The sequence below is a fragment of the Ovis canadensis genome, chromosome 19, assembly GCF_042477335.2.
Source record: "Ovis canadensis isolate MfBH-ARS-UI-01 breed Bighorn chromosome 19, ARS-UI_OviCan_v2, whole genome shotgun sequence".
NCBI lineage: Eukaryota > Metazoa > Chordata > Mammalia > Artiodactyla > Bovidae > Ovis > Ovis canadensis.
In genome coordinates, this window is record NC_091263.1 from 17,322,882 (window position 1) to 17,342,653 (window position 19,772).

Consider the following 19,772-nt stretch of genomic DNA (forward strand, 5'->3'; position numbering starts at 1 on the left):
TAAAATCACAAATAGAAATTCCTGCCTAAGATTTAACTTAGGCCCCAGTCCCATGAAACAGAATGAACAAGACTATAATCTTTTTGGTTTTTGGCTAAAATATCTGGTTTGTAATCTGTATATTCCAGATACAAGGAAACTTTTCCCCTACAGCTAATTACGACTTACAGCAGCTTGGTAAGTGACACTTTTGTTAAGTGTAATTGAGACATTTTCCTTTTCTACATGGTCCCTCTAGAAATTGGAAACTCTTAGGTGCCCCGCACCAGCACCTTTATCAGCTAAGGAGCGGGAATCTCAAGTATTTTGGGGACCTCAGAAAGAGGGACTCGCCCACGTGTGTAGGTATCGCACTTGTGTACGGATGGAAGGTGGGAGACCAGGGCGGCAGACAGCAGTGCGGGGGTAAGCGAGCCCACGCGCCGCTGGGGGCCGTTTCTGTTGAGCAGTCGGATGACTTACATGAACAAAGGGAAGATACTTTGATAAGCTACATACAGCCTGTGGCTATTCTGTAGGGGCCAGCTTCATTTTTATGTGGACAGTTCATCTGTGCGGATGTTGCATCCTTTCTGCTACTGGACAGACTGGCTTACAGAGTGTAAACACGTCCCCTGTGTGCGTGCCCGGCCGCTGGCCCCCCGGCCGCTGCCCCCCCGGCCGCGGCCCCCCTCCCGCTGGCCCCCCTCCCGCTGGCCCCTGCCGCGCATGCTCCCTGCCTCGGCCCGTCGCGCAATGCCCCCTGACCCTGGCTCTCCTGGGCGGATGCAGGCCGGTCGTGTGAGTTGTCTTCTCCAGAGGGCGCTTCTGGATGAGAACGCTGCTCTGTTCCCTAGGACTCGGCACTTCGGTGGTTGAGGTCTGAACTCTTCCCCCTCTGCCCCTCTGGTTTTCAGGGAGTCACATCCCTGCTCTGCTTACAAATTAGGTTCCTTTCTAGCAGAACTTGAGTTTCCTTTCAGAGAAGATGTAACTTCTGTTTTAGGTAATGAGGGGATAAAGAGGCTTTTTTGGTTATCAGTGTTCTTTTCAGTCTTGAGTTATGGAAGTGCTGAACTGGGTTAGCCTTATAAAAACCTGGAGACTACGGACTTCCCTGGTGGTGCAAAGGTTAAGACTTTGCCTTCCAATGCAGGAGCTGTGATCCAATATGCTTTGAGGCCGAAAAACCCCAGACATAGAACAAACGATATTGTAACAGACTTTAAAAATGGGAAGGAAAAAAAAAAAAACCTGGAGATTAAAGACATTTTCAAGTCTTTGATGCACTTGAATGATCCTAACCATCCCCCAACCCTATTCACGGAATAACTGGCTTCTATGAAACCAGTCCCTGGTGCCAAAAATATTGGGGACCACTGCTGTGGAGTAAGTTCCAGCTAGTAGGACATAAGTCAACAAAATTTTCCATTTCAAATAAGCTACAGATGGGCCATTCTCTCATTTCTCTTTGAATCTTCCCATTAACAGGAATGATCATTAAGGGTGCATTTAAAAAATTATGACTGGGGAAATGTTGGGGGGTTAATTTCCCCTACAGTTTTACATCATTTGTTTAGCACTTTGAAGTGTCAGGAACATCAACCACGGACTTTCTAGCATACCTGTCTGACAGCTACCTTACTGTTCAGATGCAAAAGCACTGTCTCTTTGAAAGTTGATATAACAGGATGTCCTGTTAACAACTAATAATTAGCACCTGACCCTGAAATATTTAGGCAAGGACAGTATTTCACATCTACTTCAAACAAAAATAAGTAAACAATGTCTTGGCATTGTTCAAACCATTAATCAAGCCATTATGTCATATGACTCATTTTAAGCAACATTCCCAATCTTGCTTTTGAAACAGGCAAACCAGTAAGCTACCCCGAGAGATTAGATACAATGTGCAGCCTACAGCCACGAGGGAGTTTCTGCTGCTTTGTTATTACACAGGTAGTTGCTTCCCTCAGCTGAAGCCTGGAGCCTCCTATTAGTTTTATGCATATTGGGTTTTGTTCTATTACTTGGCAGGAGACCCTACTCCCCTGAGTCAGCTGTGTTCGTCTTGTTCATTGGTCAGAATAAATTCCAGCATCTGACACCAACTCTATTAATCACAGACAAGCCTGAATAAGTGAGGAAGATAACAGAAATATCTGGCGAATGGGGAACACTGTTTATATATGGATGCTATTCAGTTAGTAAGAGATCTGAAATATTATTTTTGAGTCCAAGGTGTTTGAAACTGTCAAAAAGGATAAAAGCCTTCTGACATCAAACGCTTAATATCAGGCAAAAGATGTAGGAACTGAGACAGTTATTACTAACATTCTTAATATTATCACCCTGAAATATACAGAGGAATTTCCAGATGAAGTCATCATTACCATTAGAGATCGAACCCACGTCTCCTGTGGATCCTACCTGTGTGGGCAGGAGGACTCTTGGCCACAGAGCCACCTGGGTGGTGGTGGTGGTGGTGGTTCAGTTGCTAAGCCACGTCCAGCTCTTCATGACCCTGTGGACTGCAGCCACGCCCGTCTTCCCTGTCCTTCACTGTCTCCGGAATTTGCTCAGACTCACGCCCACTGGGTGGGTGACATTGTCGTATCCTACCATCTCACCCTCCGTCACCCCTGCCCCTGCTCTCACCACCTGGGGAGCACCACCGTGACATCAACGCAGCACAGAACTGGGTTTCTAGAATCAAAATTCGTTAATTAAAAACCATGTTCTCAGTAAGCAAATCACTAACACTTCAAAATAAGTTCTAATCAATGAATAGGCTGCTCTGCCTTCATGGTGGGTGTAGACCCTTTGAAGCAAACAGCTTTAGTTACATACCCAGCAGAGTTTTCACTATATGCTGAAGGTCAGACGGACGCCGGCATGACGCTGTTGCCACTTCTACCTGGATAATGTACATGACTCTAAGTTTAATTCATACAACATACAGTTTTTCAACTGTTTCATCATTTTTTTCAGTTAAGACTTGAGGGATGTATTAATACCAGGACAGAGTTGGCTGCAATGAGGTAATTTCAAGTCTTAAAATCCAGATGGCAACTTCAAATTTTATCAACACTGTGATTAAAAAATGATTTTAATCTTAAACTTTGAGACACAATAGCACATATAGAGTAAACCAGCTACTATTGTTCCACTGTAATACTTTTCTTATCTGTACACATTAAAAGGTCAGCAGCAATGTAATCTATTCACATTTCCATCTGTTCCTTTATGCAGCTTAATATGACTCTTCTCTGATATAATGGTTTCCTTTTTTATTCCTATGTTAGGCATTTCATACGCTTTGTAAAACCATGTCTGCAAACTTTCAGTTCCATTCTCAATGTGAAAGGCAGAAACTTACAATTATCAAAGGTAGAATTGTGATTTTGAAATACCATAAGTTTATTAATTTATTAAGTACTAACATATTTGATTCTTAGCCAGAATACGGAGCTGGAGGGTGTTCTTCCACACTGAAAAATCAACTACATAGTATGGTGCATCATGTGCAAATGTAAATACTGAAAACTCCAGAAGTTTAATCACAATCTGCTTTGTCTGCTAATGATTTTCCCAGAAAACCACTGAGGAGAACGCCATGAATCTCTTCAGAATTAATGTTTATAATGGCAGTTTTGATTATGTTGATCCAAGTAATGCAGTGGTGGCAAGTTGGGCAAAGGCAAAGGTTTACTTTTCATTTCCCCAAATGTCGTCTCACTTGATTTAGGAGGGCTTGGGAATACCCAGGAATTATCTTCCAGGGAATTTCTGCTGTAAGAGTTGTGTTCCTGAAAGTTTGTGCCATCGTGAGGAATGGATCGCTCGTGATCTGTCCACGACTGGAGAGCTGCCTTCTCCGATAAAACCTCTGCGTCTCCTGGTAAGGGGGAAGGCGTGGTATGGCAGAGAGTTCTGCCATTTGGTGAGAGGGGGGCATGTCTTCTGTGAGCTGCAGTAAAATTCAACAAGTGCAGTTTTGTGCTGTCTTTACCTAGGTCTTCCATGCATCCCGCTGGGGCGCAAGCTGCAAAGAAAACACAGGCTAAGCATCAGCTGTCTGGCAGTTACAATCATAAAATAGTACACATTGGTTAATCTGGTTGACTCTAGAACTGGAAATGGACATTGCCAAGTCAGTGCAATTGCTGTGGCCCTGGGACTTGAGGGATGACAGACGCTCTCAGTTCAAATTTACCTCTTGGTAAATAGCTGATCTCTCGTCTGCAAAAATGGACACTGTAATCTTGCCTTGCCTGAATCACAGTGAATAAATTACTATTTTAAAAAGCTGGAAGGTGGTCCAAAAGTAAATTTTCCCAGGAACGATTATGTTGTGAATTGTTGAGACCTAAGTGAAGTTTATATATGTTAAAAGGCTTTTATGAATAAAAGTTTAAAAGCTATAATAAAATCATCTTTTTTCTTGTAAATGTTAAATTCTGCTATGGTCACAATATAGTTCACGTTTAAAAAAAAGGCAGAAAAAGATGTATTTAGTAACGTGCCATGGCTTAGAATACCGACCACAGACGGCACAGAGCCAGTGGGCGCCCGCTCCCTCTACCTTCACCTGCCCGGGAAGCGGAGACGAAGCTCACCCTGAGCCCAAGAGGGACACCATGTGCAATCAATGCCTGACTCGTTTTAAAGAAGAAAGAAACTGAACCACATGATATGGTAAGCTCGCTACTGCCCTTTCTCACGGGAGGTGGCAGTGCTCAGCTTCTGGACTGTGGTGACATGTGGCTCTAGAGGAAAGGTGACTGCGGCTCATCGCGTCCGCTCTGCAGAACCTGAGCTCTGTGGAGGAGAGTGGTGGCCCCAGGCCTGGCACTGTTCTTGGAAATGCGCTAGAAACTTAACAGTCCAGCTCAGAAGGGACACGACAGTGAGCCATTTCCAAACAAGAGGACAGCACTTCTCCTTTATCACTTTTTGGAAGTTCTACTTAGAAGAGTTACAGGAAAACTCACTGAAAAATTACTCTGAGTCTCTCTCAAGAGAAGTGCTATTTCTACCATCAACTTAACGTCGTCTCCTGTGTGACCCTGGCCGCTGGGAAATCAACACAGAATGAATCAATAGGTTGGGGCCTGCCAAAGCACCTTGTCACTCTGCTGATCTGTAAGTAACTAACCTTAGAAAAGGAAAGGAATTCTGAGCTGCTTTCCTGTCCCATCCTGTCCCACTGTCCCCCACCCCACAGTAAACATTCCAGAGAACGAGTCATAAAATAATTCTCTTCTGCCCTCTTTAGAACAATCTGAGGTGCAAATAATAGTTTTAAATTAATGATTTTTTAAAAAATATAGTTACTCTCGTGCCTTGAAAGTTTAGGACATTCAAATTTACATTAACAACTACAACTACTACGTAATGAAAGGTACAAATGCACTTCTTTTTCTCTGAGGTATGAACAGTAGCTTTGGCCAAGCACCCACTACTAGTTAACACAAAACTAAAAGGCTTAGTCAGCTAAGCAGTTAAATATGAAAAAGCAATGAAAATTTTTGTTTGGTTAGAAGGGCTAAATGAAAAGCATCTAGTCTCCATTCGAAATTATCCTTTATGGAGAGAAAAATTAAGTTTACAAAAATGGAAATAACCAAATAAGCAATTAGAGCTATCCTTTTGAAAACAATGTAAAGAGCTAGGTCTTTGGCATATTTTGAAGCACTGGAATGAAAATAGCTTTTGGTGTCTTGCTGTCTGTTTTTTTTTTTAAATATATGAAGTAGTTGTGGTAAAAGGTCAACTAGAGCAAACTTAACACCTCAGCCTTGAACACATAAGCAACACTTGGCTGAGAAAAAAGCCACAAGGGGAAAAGAATACAGTACTGAAGAAACACATCAGCAACACCTTTATGTGTGAAGCTGGCCAGTGCGAGGCTGAAGACAGAGCAGAGAATGGGAGGCTGTGAACACACTACATGTACTTGGGCTTATCAAACTCATTTGATAAGATTTCGATAAGATACGATCAAGAGCTGCTCTTCGGGTAGTTTGGCTGGAATCCGCGGTTTCCGGCAAACACTGACTTGCCTTTCTTGATTGCAGTTGGGGTTTTCAGCTTTCTCAGTAGTTCGGCTTGTACTTGAGTCACCAGATGCAAGTTAGACATTTCTCTCTTCAGTTCCCAGTATGTACTTTGCATATTGTCACTGAAATACAGGGTTTTATTTTTTAATGGTTGTTATTCTATATGGACAGAAGGGAAAAACTTTAACATATAAATGAACTTACCTGCATTTCTGCTCAAATTAGTTTTGAAATAACAAAACTTCCCCATTAAATATTAGTTGAAATATTTAATTAGAGCATTATAGAACAAATGAAAAAATCTTATTCACAATAATAACGACCTAAATTTTATCAATGAACTGAACTGTGTTAAACAGAATGGTAATATAATAAGTATTTTAAACAAATTTAATAGTTCTCAGCATTCAGATTTTATGATAGCCTACAAGGTGCAGTGGTGTTAATATATTTAATAGTAAGGGCTATGTTCTTCACTTGCAAGTCTGATCAAGAATTCAGTGATGTTCATTCATGTATGGATTTTATTAATATATTTATCTTTTAATTGTTTTGATGTTGTGAATGCTGTTACCAACTGCTGAGTGTATACCCACGCCCACATTAAAATACAGTCTGGGTCTCATGCGTTCCCTTCTCTCATGTCTGACTGGGCTGTCGCAGCCTGCTGGCTCTAAACCAACGTGATGTGACAGGACGAGATATGAGGGGCTGCTGAGTCCTGGCCAGAGAGGAGGAGCTGCAGAGGGTCTTGGGAACGACAAGGGCTGCACAGGCCCCGCTCCTGCCATTGGGAACATTTCCTTCAGTTACCTGGGAGGCCATAAATCAGTTATCTTAAGCCTAATTTTATTGAGTTTTATCTTCCACGATGCATTCTTATTTGGATAGTCATTTTTTTTAGCTTCTTAGTTGCCAACTAAATAAACTGAAATCCTCAACGCATATTCTTGCTTTGCTGCGCGAGAATACATAAAATGTTAACTGTAAGAACAGCTGATCTCATATTGTTCAAACAAGCACTACTGCCTCTTAAAGATATTAGTGTAATTTCAGTAATACAATCAAATTAAACAAACGTCACTTCAGGTGCAATTTTTGTCTAGCTATAAACAAAAACCTCTGAGCAAACTTCAAGGATAACACTCCTGATACCTAAATCTAATATCCTAACTATGAAAACAACAGCTATAATAAAAAACCAGTTATTTTAATTATGTAAGGCTACATACCTTTTTGGTCAAAATATTCCCATTCCATTCAGACTACAATTCTTTCAATAGAAGCAGGAGAATACACTTCGCATTGCTTTTGAGAACACTCTACTCACTCGCTTTCATCTGCTGTAAACATCGTTTGATAGCCAGCAGTCTATTTCTGCAGGCTTTGACAGGTGCGGGAGAATCGCAGCAGCTAGCGAGCCGCCTCCGCGCCAGCAGTCAGCGTCTGAGCTGTGCGCCTGCCGCTCTGCGCGCCTCACACAGGCGCTGTCTCAAGCGTGAAGAGCCGCGGGCCCCTGGCTGCAGCTCTGGGCATCACTGTGCTTCCCCAAAAGCTGCTCCAGTCACACAGCGGCTAAGTGCGTGCCCACACTGTGCATGTGCTAATCCATGCGTCACGGCATGGACCACACAGCTGACAAACAGCGTTCATCATTGCCGTGCGATGGCAAATCAGTATCTGACTTGGAGAAGAGCAAGTACAGCGCTCAAGACAAGGTGTGGATACTGGAGTATCTGCTATCTCATCAGTCAACACAGCTACTTGAATGAAGTAAAGGAGAAACAGAAATAACAGGTGTTGGGGCAGCTCTAATACTCATTTTCCAATTCAATTTAGTGGCTGCTTATAAATTAGGTTAAACTAGAAACTAGGTCACCAAGCTTAACATACATCTATTAACCTTTTTCTTTTGCCCTGTGTGGCACCTGAACTGAGAACTGCAGATATAAAAATCTAATTGTTACGAAGTGTAAGCTCTCCCTCTTGTGGATAGCAAAGTAATGGCAGTCACTTTACGCTTTACAGTTAATAGTAAAGTCTTCAAAGTGTGTTGCAAAATCCTAATGATAGAGTTGTCTATAAAGAACTCATAAAAACGACCTTAACAATGAGATGCAACACCCAAGTATCCCAAACGAGAGCTGTAAATAACAAAGCAGAAGCAACAGGAGGGTAACGGTTGGGCAGGTCCCACATGCTAGACAGGCAGCTCACCCGCCCTCACCCCAGCCTGGTGGCCGGGCTCGCTGGATGGGGCTTGCTGGGCAGGGCGGCCTCGGGGCTCGCTGAAGCGGGGGCGGGAGAGCTTCCTGACTCCAACGAGCTGCTGTGCAAAGGGCCTCTAGTGACCCAGCCCCGTGACTGCCACCATTTTAGGGTCACATTTGCACACCATCCTCAGCTTCAGCTTCATCACACTGACTGCTGACACAACCTTCTTGGTCCCACACCGAGAGGTATGTGATTCCACACCATAATGAAGCCTGCCTTATCCACATCTTAAGGCGGGGGCGGATGTCCAGCTTACATGGTAAAAACTGTAAAAGCTCAGTTTTCTTAACTGACACCGTCCATTCAGCTCTTTAATACTGAAATGAAAGTGCCTTCTACAAGAAAAATCTTTTTACTTCGTCCTATTTTTCTTTAGCTTTTGAAAATTTACTGAACTATCAGATTCCCCAGAGGAATTAAAATGAAAGTACGAGACAGCCTCAGCCAAGAACTCAGGACTTAGGAAAGTATGTTTTGACGACTGATTTCCTCCAACGAGCTTCTTTCAAATATTAGTTGTAAGGCACAACAGGCAATCATTTTACCCTGCAACCCACACTCTGGTATGTTCTATTCTGTTTTATTCCCTATTTTTAAAATGCTTAACTCATAAAACTTCACGATCATTAAGGCAACACAGCACAGTGTGAAAAACACCAACATATCCCCTATTTTGGAAACCAAGAATGTGCATTTGAAGTGACCCCACCCCTAGATCTGGCTTCAGAACTGAGGGCGATAACCTGCAGGTAACCCCAGCCAGCACTCTGGCAGGGCAGTGGCCAAGTTTCTGGCAGGTAGGGCAGCTACTGTCGAATGACACGTGCACAGCGAGGACCATAAAAAGGCCTCCAGTAATTCAGAGACTCACTCAGGAACAATACTGGATCACCTCGCTCACCCCACAACACGATGAGGAAACGCAAAAAAAAGAGGCGTTCCAAAAAGGTGTCTTCCAAATAACTGGAAAATAATCCTTAAAAATACCTAAACTGGTGGCTAATGGTTTTATGGAAACATGCCATGTACTTCTCTCTCCTAATATAGTAGACTTAATTTATCATCTGAATTATTCCATTTAAAAGTGGATGATGTAACTTGCAAAGATTAATAAAACAGGACTATAAACTGGACATAGGTATAAATGATAAATTGAAGGAAAAAACAAGACACAGTTAAGAATGAGACTACATAAAATTTTATGCATGATATTAAGTTTACCAAAGGTAAGTCACAAATCTGGTTATTAATTTTCTAGCTGCTTAACCAGAAGACGGAAAAGTGGTCAGTTCCGCAATCCACACTGCTACAGGTTTGCAAAAAAACACAAACATGCTTGGGCATGGGGAGCCATTAGGACTCGCTTCAATCATACAGTTCTTTAACACAGAAAAACTCTTAGACTGAACTTAATTCTAAAATCTGTTTCTCTCAGTTGATATCCCCGGAGTTACTACTGAGCTTTAGAAAACTCAAAACAGTACTTTGAGTACTGTTTATTATACGGTTCTATGGCCTCAGAAGTCAGACTCACCTCCTGCGGCTGCCTCCCTCGTCCAAAGCCTGCACAGAGCCTTCTGTCTTGTCAGTGCTACGGTGCCTTCAAACACACATCTTTTTGGTGGGTGGGGGGCAGCTTTTCCCGTTATTCTCAAAAAAGTGACCCCCATTATGTAACACTGCCCATGAACGGATACAGAAGCCTGTTCTATACCATGTGCTTCTAAGAAAGTATTTACATAAGCCCCTTGACCTACTCTGATTCTAACATGCCTCTTTCCAAAAAATGGTTTAGGAAGGCTTATAAAAATGACAAATACAATAACTTAATAAGGGGAAACCTAGGTTGACAGGAAAAATGGTAAGTTTGACACAGAAGACAAGGACAGTGTACTAGGCGCATGTCTTAGAAAGGAAACGCTTCCTGGCTGTGAGTGTAGGCAGAGGTGGAAGGCATCAAGTGGAGGCATGGCAGGGCTGAGCAGCTTCCAGCCTCCGAGACCTACAGTACTGCCGGCCCCACACCTGCAGAGGGGCGGCCCTGCATCTGGAGAGGGGCCACATGGGCTTTCATTCAGCTGTTTTCCCAACTGAGCGTTTCTCTCCACTGGGTGTTTGACAGAAGGAATAGGTATGAGATCATTCAGTAAACTTTGGAAGCCAAACTCTCCAACAACGAAGGCAAATGTGTGTGCCTCACTGGGCGGAGTGTCCATGGAGAGAGGGGACGCTAACACAGCACAAACATCATCAGGGAAGACAAGGCACTTACGTTACTGGAGCTAAAATGACACGCGTACTTAAGAAACAAAGGCCTAAAGTGACATACATACGCCCTGACAGCTACTTTTAGTCTTACCCCAAGAAGATGGCTCTCTTAAAATTCATGTCACATCAAAGACTGAGGCTGTCCAAGTCTGGCCCTAAAACAAAGTGATACTGCCAGATATGGGAATGCAGTCTCCACGTAAAACTCAGAATTTATGACAGAATACTCCTACACAGCTAGCTCCCTGAGACTCTGCCTAAAACAGTGCTGAATGCTCAAAACTTTATCTAAGGCATCATAGTAATATGCATCTTTCTACTGCTCAAGTTCAAGCCCATTGTTAAGGAAGAGTTACATATTTCCATAAATACACAGTGATCAGAGGTTTCATGCAGCACTCAAACAGTGTCAGCCTGTTTCAAGGTTAAACCATAACAGAAGCACCTAACACAGTGGCCAACAGAACAAGACGGCGCCGCTTCTGAATGCTGGAGAATGCTCATACCTTGAAACGCTCAGTCTCTGCAGATCTCTGCAGTTCAGATTGTCTTCCAGAGATGGATCCTGTCGTTGTTTAAAAAACAGTTCAAAAGTTGTGATCATTACCTTCTATTTATTCTCAGTACTTTACTACTCTACATATGCTTCAGCTTTTACAGAATACATCTGTATTCAATGTTAATAAAGCAACTCCAAACCTGCCAGGTATTTCTAAATCATTTCTAATTATTTAAAGTCATTAATGCTTTAATTTTCTTTTAAAAATACATCTGCTTTCACATAAAAGACCTTTCAGTCATACAAAATATATTTCTAAAGACACTAACCTGAAATCTATACTCAAAAAATAGTAACATTTATCAAATTACTGTTTGTTCAAGGTATAGCTCAGTGAATTCCATCAGAAAATGGAAGTTTGTTGGTATTTCACTTTTGGTATTATTACAAAAAAGCACTCAAATTTAACAGGTTACTGTTTAAATGATCAGCATAAATGTCCTCTTTCCATAATAAAATGATAGGGAAAGGATTTTATATAAAGTCCTTATATACCTTCAAGTTTTAGCAACTTAGGTTATAGATGACAAAAAGAACCTAGTATTTAAAAGTGTACTCAATACATTTAAGATAACTCTATAACACACTCTTTGCAATGCATTTCAATTTGAGGTCTAGAACAAATAGAAATGACTCGCACAGGCACCCATTCTATTAGCGGAAGTGGCCAGTATAAACAGAGAATAAAACTTCATTTTACCATTTCTTGTATCATTTAATGATATAAGTGGAACACTAAAAAGCACAAAAGGAATTCATGAGTCCTCTGAATCTGGGAGTGTAAATCATCAAACTGTATTATAGAAGTTAAAGTATCTTTGGATCTGACTGTTCAGAAAATAGCAACTAAACGCTGCAAATGATTTAGCTGCATCTCAAGGAGCCCTACGGAACAGGGACACAGAACTGGTCCCTGGGTCAGAGGAAGTCTGACCACGAATAAAGGACAGAACCCTGGACCTTTTCCTTTCCATTTCCTCACAGGAAATGAAGGAATCAGATCAAGTCACTTTTAGTTTCTCTATATAATTAATTAAATTAATTAAAAATACATGTTTTACTTACAGTATTAATTACAGTATACTTATTTGTTTAGTTGCCAAGTTGTGTCTCTTATACATATACGCATAATGGAAACCTTGTTTTTTAAAACCAATTAAACACCAAACACCAAGCAGTTTGGGTTGGTAAAGTATTTCTCCAGCTATCACCTAACAATTCAGAGAAGTCTATTGTAAAGTAACAAAAAGCACAAAGGAACTGTCTCTAACATGCAAAGACCCTGTCCTGGCCAGTTCTTAGCTGCCGTGTCCTAAAAGCAGTGCGAGATCTGCTTCTCAGCTCCTGCCATCTGACGTTTGAAGCTTCGCATGAACAGGCTCAGAGCTACAAAGTCCTGGGAAGCACTGTTCCCGTTAAACAGGTTCTTGCACTTCAGGGCTGCTCAGAACCTGCAATCCGCACAGCAAACAGGGATTCTGATGTGGTGGTTGTGCCAGCCACCACAGACGTCTGTGCCAACTCCATTCGACCAGGGTTCCCTACACTTTGGCCCTAGTGTCTCCTTCTCAAAGGTCCCACTGTTCTGAATACAAATGGCTTGAAAACCAGAGGATACAAAAAGTAAAAAAGGCCCACAGTGGAACTGACCCTGAAACCCTGACCCCATTAATATCAAACACTATCTACCAAGCTTATGAAGTACTTAAAAAAAGAGCCCACCAAAGCCCCACTATTCTTTCATGGAGGATGTTATTTCATACTTCAGAGATGTTACTGTTTCACAGGAAGTACCACCTTAAAAAATTTTAAGTATGGCTGCAGAAGATTTAAGATTATTCATATGAACATAAATTTCTCTCATTGGCTTGCTGACTCCCACATTCAAGAGGACTCTGACAGCAACACCTTTGAACAGGACTGAAATGTACACATCCCACAATATCAAGATTTAAACTTGGAACCCTTGATAAATTTCCACTCCATCTCTCCCTGGTTCACCTTTGGTTGTGAACACTGTTTACTTTAAACTTCCCTTCCCCTAGCCATTCTAATGAAGGAGGGATCTTAAATTCCTTCTTCAAAACATAAAAATTCCTCCATCATCTCACCTTAAACTCTTAAAGTTTTAGAGTCTGAGATTCAATTTCATCAGCAGTAAGACAAGTGATTTCTAATGTTTCTTCTATGTTTAAAAGACTTTAAAAATCTTTCTATGATTTGTAAAAGAAGAATTAAGCTAAAAGCAAATTTAATCCCCTAGTGCCACCTAGTGGAAAGCATTAAACAGTAAGAATTTAACTGTGTATCACTGGTACACAGACACGCCCCTTACACCGACAGACCCCTCTAGTGCTGCTTTTCTGGATTAACCTAACTGCATTTTTTGGAAACACATTTACTTATTGAATAAACTATGTGCTAGGCACCATGCTGCTTTACATACTGCCTAACTTAACTTTCATAAAAAGTGGCTAGTTAGTATCAAGTTACAACAGTTAACTTTGCTAATGGCACAATTAATAAGCAATACAACGATTAAGAACCAAGTTTTTATGACTCTATGGTACCGCTTTCCACTCTATAAGGAGATACCCATTATTTATTAAAGCTAGTGAATTATTTGAAGTAGAATGTATATGCTAACAATTGTAATTCAGAGCTTCAAGGTGCCAATCTTTTCTTGCAAGCACATCTTTTTAAAAGAAGTAGTGACTGGGCTTGTGGGACAAGATGCCGGAGCTGCTGAAAGGAATTGTGTATGTGGTCACAGGTGCAAAGCTAGGAAAACAATTTCAGATGTCAAGTAGGAAAAAGCTTTCTTTTGGTTCTAACTGGAGTTGAGAGTAATTTTTATAGGGGGTATTTCCCCTTTATCAGGCCTGGGGGCTGCAAATTAGGTTCTCCCTGTCCAGTGCAGAGGAATTCACTGGGTGAAGGCCAAGGCAGGATGCTGTATTATTCTTACTGCCTATCTCCTTCTTAACCAGTGGTCACTTTCAGTAAAGACCACAGTACAGAAGAGGGGCCTGTCAGCTCATCTAAGGACACGTGGGGCTTGGGGCAGAGCGCCGGCGGGCACCCAGGCAACGTGGGGGAAGCTCTTCTCTCAGGCAGTGGCTGCCCAGGAGAGCCCAGGGTGGGGCCCCAGCTACTCAGGAGTGCTGGGTGCTCTGATGGGCAGAAAGGCTGACCCTGAGAAACAGCTGTCCAAGAGGCTACCTTAGATTGCAATATATGAGAGTACAGAATGCACGTAACTGCCACTGAACTCCAGGGAGCAGCTAACTTCCCATTTCCCGTAAGAGCTGGTTAAGCTCGGCGTCTGAAGCACTGCTCTCACTCTGCCTTGCTTCTCTGTCACTCCTCCTTTCTACCCTCAGCCCTTTCTGCCGTGACATCTGGAAACACATATCCAAGCTTTTCAAAACTCAGTGCAAAGTCGTCCCTCGGTGTCCATGGCAGCCTGGTTCCAAAATTCGCAGCAGGGACCAAAACGACTTGGACGCTCAAGTCCCACGTTCGCCCCTGCATGTCTTCAGGTCAGTGTCCATGGACTCAACCCACCACCGGCGGCCTGCTCGGCAGCCGCCTCCGGTGGCCTGACCCACACACGTGCAACCTGCGGGTGGACCGGAGACTCACTGCATATTCCTCGGGAAGGTCTCTGTGGAAGTGGACCTCCGCTGGCCACACTCGCACCGTCCAGGGCTCACTGTGATAGCAGACAGACTCTGAATGATCTGAGAGGCAACTGGTGTTGCAGTGGATGACTTCAGGCTAAACACACCTTAGCAGCTCAGCAGGGTTTTCTGTTTTGCTTTCCCTGCCCCTAATTCTTGAATTCTCAGCTATCTGCTGAAAACTAAAGTTGCTCCGAAAGTATTAGACTTCTGAGAATTAGTGGATGCTCAAAAGTTTTGTTTTAATAATTCTAAAAATCAAGTCTCTTGTATGTCTAAATTAATCAAAGTATTAAGTTAAATAAAATGGAAAACTTAAAACTTGAGTTCTCTTTGAACTTTACAGAGGAAAAAATGACTTAAGGAGATTGAAAGAAAGGAAGCTGAAAGAACAACTTTAATTAACAAGGTTTTTAAAAAATTAGCTTTTAAACAACAAAAGCATGTAATTCTGGAATTATGATAAAAGTATACAGTTACCAAATTTTAGCAAAAACGATTAAACGGGAAGATAAAGGTGAATCTTCACAGAATATAATTCTCTAAGTAGCTACAATTTACATTGCCTCTGTGATCTGACACCTAGTTATAAACCCCACACAGGATGCACACAGCACACCGGGTTTCTCGAGTCAGAGACTCGGTAGTACCGTTTGTCTGGCTTTCTGCAGCTCTATTTTGAGATCTCTACATTCTTTCCTCATCAGTTCCAGTTCCTGTTCCAAACCATGGATCTTCAGGTCGTAGCTTAACTTTTCCACCTCCCAGTTTGATGAAGGGGGATTTAAATTTCTTATCACTACAAAAAGGATGGACATTAAAATTGTTATTTCTGACTTCTACATGGGCTGCAGTTCAAAAAAAAAATTATGTTAGTAAAATGGAGGTAAAAGAAAAACCAATATAAAACATCTACAATTAAAATGTTTTTGAAAGACAGTAAGTACTTTCAAGTGTCTATGCTAAGATATTAGCAATCTTATTTTATACAATACAATAGCATGTATTCATCACCCCTATTCCTGATTTTCTGTTTAAACAGCTAATTTGTCAACCTGAAACTTTAAAATATACAGCACATATCAAGCATACGCTGAAATGACAGATCAATTACATATATATGTGAAGGTTAAGACATTGATTAAGAATGAAATGACGTGAGTAAGCTGAGGCTCACTCAGCTAGTCATCCCATCCAGTCCTTGCAGAGAGGATAAAGTTTGACCATCAGGCCTACAGCATGACTTCTGAACAATTTCATTCATAAACATTCTACTGTACAAATGCAACACCACTGGACACGGACTAGCCCTTATCTGTATTAAGGGATGCCCTTAATAAGGAACCCTTACCCTTATTAAGGAACTAAAGACTTAGTTCCTTAGACTCTGTCCATAGAAAAAGGCCTGCTCACTTGCCATGAGAGATCCCCCCTCAACCTCCCGTCAGGCCTCTTAGAGGCCGCGTCTTGAGCTGTCCCCTCAGAGCCTGCTTGCATGGGGGCAGGCTAGTACCCAACCCCAATCCTAACTTCTCAGCATAGCATCTCAGCTGCACATTTTAACAACCTTCAGACACTGGATTAAAACAAACAAAACAGCAGCTGTAACTACTCAATGACAGGGTGCCCAGCGTGGGCAAGAGGCTTTACAGAATATGGGACTGCATTCCTCTCTTCACCTACTTCATCACAAACCAGCCCCGAATCAACCGCCAAATTTTCTCTAGGAAAAGTGCAATTTACACCTCAGGAGAAGTTAAGAAGGATTTGATATTCGGTAAAAGCAGAACACAGAAATTAACATAAGCCCTCAAATTAAAAAGTAAGTCCTTAGCACACAGACATAGAAAACTGATCATGGATATAACACATGCATGGGAAATCGTATTGATTGCGGTAGAATATTTAAACAAATAAGTGGCCTACCCTGCTGAGTTTCCACCTCTGTCCTCAGCTGGAGGAGTTCTACTTCTTTAGATTGTAGCTGTTCATTCAACACTTTCAAAGATTCAGAGTTGTCTTTATTCTAGTTAAGTAGGGAAAATGCCACATTACAGTCAATAAAATCTAAAGATCGGTATTATGTTATATATTCATTTTCAGGCAGATTTGAAAAAATAGATTCCAGCCTCTTAAAAGCAAGGTGGGAAACTGAATGCAGTTTTCACCAATCTCTTTTCCTAACTTAGGACATTTTTTCACTGGCTTAAAAAAGAAAAGAAAACAATGATAAACTCTGAGTCACAATTTTTCAAAATAAGTTAGTGGTGTTAGATATACTTAAGACCTAAACATCATTACAAACTGACTACTTATTTTGTAAAGAAGTAAGTAACAAATATTCCTATTAAAAATTTTTCTGCTTTTGCCTTGAGCACACGAATTTTTTGTCTAATAAATGTAAATATCTCTCATTTCTAACTTTAAACCTCCTGAAAGAGAAAACTCATTTGCAACATACAGATTCCACTCTTTACAGGCCAACCTACCATTCTGTCCAGTTTGTTTTTCAGATTATCCCTATCAATGCAGACCTCTCGGTACGCGTGATAGGCTTTGTTTACTTGTTCCCGTCCCACAGAGCTTGTTTCTTCATCCTTTCGAGCTCCTATAAGCTAAAGGCATAAAATCAGAAGGTGAAGCTTAAGAGGATGCTTGACATCAGCGAATAAGTCCGTCTTCTGGTGGCTCTGCAGCTCACTTTAATTACACTAATGCAGGGAAGAAAGCCTGAACCACAACCACAATTAAGTGGCCACCCCACTTCTGCACATTTATGCTTAGTGATCAAGAAAGTCAAAAGCACAGAATAGCTATCTTAAAAATCTTCTTTTATGCTTTTCCTTAATCAGTATCTTATGCTTTGCTGTATCTTTTATAATAATTCATCATACTAAAACAGTACATCATTCTTTCATGGAGCTTCTCTGTTTTCCAAGCTAGAACACACTATTTATTTTCCATCATCGGAAAAGTGAGTATCAATTTAGTGTGTACTTGACACTTTAAGGAATAGAAGTGTTAGTTCATTAAGTGCTGTATTAATGCAGAACAAATTATTAGGACTGTTGATCACAAAGTACAGAAATATTTCCAATATTACTTACCACATTTTTCTATTGACTTTTAAAATAAACCTAACTACAAACTCTAAAATGTTATCTTGTTTCATTCTATCCCAGTATGTCACAAATTTATTTAATAGTCATTAAAGAAAATTCATATGAATACTAAGAAATCAATTATTTTTACAACCGAGTCCTCCTTTTCTTACTTCCTGCAAATGAGTCCGTCTCTACCAAACTCCACCCTCAAGTCTGTACAGCTAGATCATTCCTTCTCATTCTGTGGAAGCTGCTGTCTGAACACAGTACACGGAAGAGCTGAGGATCATAAAGCATGATCTAAAGAAACAGGAACTCAGTTAAACTTTAGAAGTACATGGATAGCATGAGGAAGACTTCGCAACACATTAGCAAAGCAGATGAGGATTTATAATTGAGTCAGCTACCTGGCTTATGTATTCTGTAACATTTAGGATATACAGTTTCTGCATGAGAAAGGTATAAACAGAGGACACTAATTCATCAGTTAAACACATTCTTACTAACATGTGTTTGAGAATAAAAGAGAATGCTGAGGTAAAGATGTCAGTCCTGGTGAAATTTCAGTCCTGACAAAATCACTACTAAACATATTGGAACAATGTTCCAGGAACTTCTTCCTTTCTTGATCTATAATTTTTTGCACAGGTTTAAACATCCTGAATGAAATACACACAGCTAGGAAGGTAAGGCAATCTGAAAGAGGGAAGAAAAACATTTGAGCTTTAACCCCTTCATGTTGCTAGAGCGTCTTCTGCACACATTCACTAAGCATTACGATGCGTGAGACACGGAAGGCCAAGTAAATGTTCAGGGTTTTGAGATTTGCAGCGACTTATCTTTGGAAATTTGGTACACTCATGCAAGACAGAGCAGACAAATATTAAAATTTCAAATACTTTGAATTATTAAGTCGTAAACACAATGAAGGTGACAGACAAATTACCTTTTCTTCCAAAATTCTGATTCTTTTTTTTAAGAAAGAGTTCTCTTTCTCTGAATCCTTAAGTCTTTTTTTAATGTCTTCATATGCAGTGACGAGGGCAAAATGTGAGGCAACAGATTCATCTCCTGAATATATTGAGACTGGAGTCACTGGGTCTCTCCTGTGGGCTTTTTCATGATTCAGAATACAAATATCATCTTCCACCAGTGCATCCATGACAGCTGTTTAAAAATAAAGACATAAAATAGAAATGTCTCACTGAATAAATAAGCAGAAAAAAGTATATTGAGAGAATAATACAAACACTGCTGAAGCGTTTAAAAACCCCCATTTCTTTTTTCTTACTGAAACACAGTTGATGTATATATAAGTTTCAGGTGTACAACACAGTGATTCCCAATTTTAAAGGTTATATTCCATCTACAGTTGTAATACATTGGCTATATTTCCTGTGTTGTATGATATATCCTTTCAGGTCATTTGTTTTACATACAGTAGTCTGTATCTCCAGATTCCCCACGTAAGCGACACCATACAGACTGTCTTTCTCTGACTTAATTCACTAAGCATAATACCCTCCTAGTTCATCCATGTTGTTGCAAATGGCGAAATCTCCTTCTTTTCTATGGCTGAGTTGTATCCCATTGTCCACACTCACCATATCTTTTTTCTCCACTGATCAGTCAATGGACACAGGTTACTCCCATATCTTGACTATTGCAAAAAGCGCTGCTATGAACAATGGGGTGCATGTTATCTTTCTTCATTAGTGTTTTTACCTTTTTTGGATATATACTCAAGAGTGGACTTGCTGGTTCATATGGTAATTCTATTGTTCCTTTTTTGAGAAAGCTTCATACTCTTTCCCACAGTGGTGGCACCGATTTACATTCCGAC

General features: G+C 40.9%; 1 protein-coding gene across 3 annotated transcripts in view; it reads right to left on the reverse strand.

Moving 5' to 3' along the window:
• Positions 1-3,375: 3,375 nt before the first annotated feature.
• AZI2 (5-azacytidine induced 2) overlaps positions 3,376-19,772 on the reverse strand; it is a 34,758-nt gene continuing 18,361 nt past the window's right edge. Inside the window, exons 2-8 of one of the 3 annotated variants that reach the window (XR_011250786.1) lie at positions 18,876-19,096; positions 17,315-17,440; positions 16,752-16,851; positions 15,476-15,624; positions 11,090-11,148; positions 5,863-6,163; positions 3,376-4,024 (exon numbers count right to left, since the gene is read on the reverse strand). Coding sequence is in view for 2 of the 3 variants with exons in the window: in XM_069561216.1 (XP_069417317.1) it covers positions 3,612-4,024; positions 6,045-6,163; positions 11,090-11,148; positions 15,476-15,624; positions 16,752-16,851; positions 17,315-17,440; positions 18,876-19,091 (1,182 nt within the window). In the remaining variant the exon portion in view is untranslated. The remainder of the gene's footprint in view (positions 4,025-5,862; positions 6,164-11,089; positions 11,149-15,475; positions 15,625-16,751; positions 16,852-17,314; positions 17,441-18,875; positions 19,097-19,772) is intronic. The other 2 variants (XM_069561216.1, XM_069561217.1) reach the window with 2 other exon arrangements.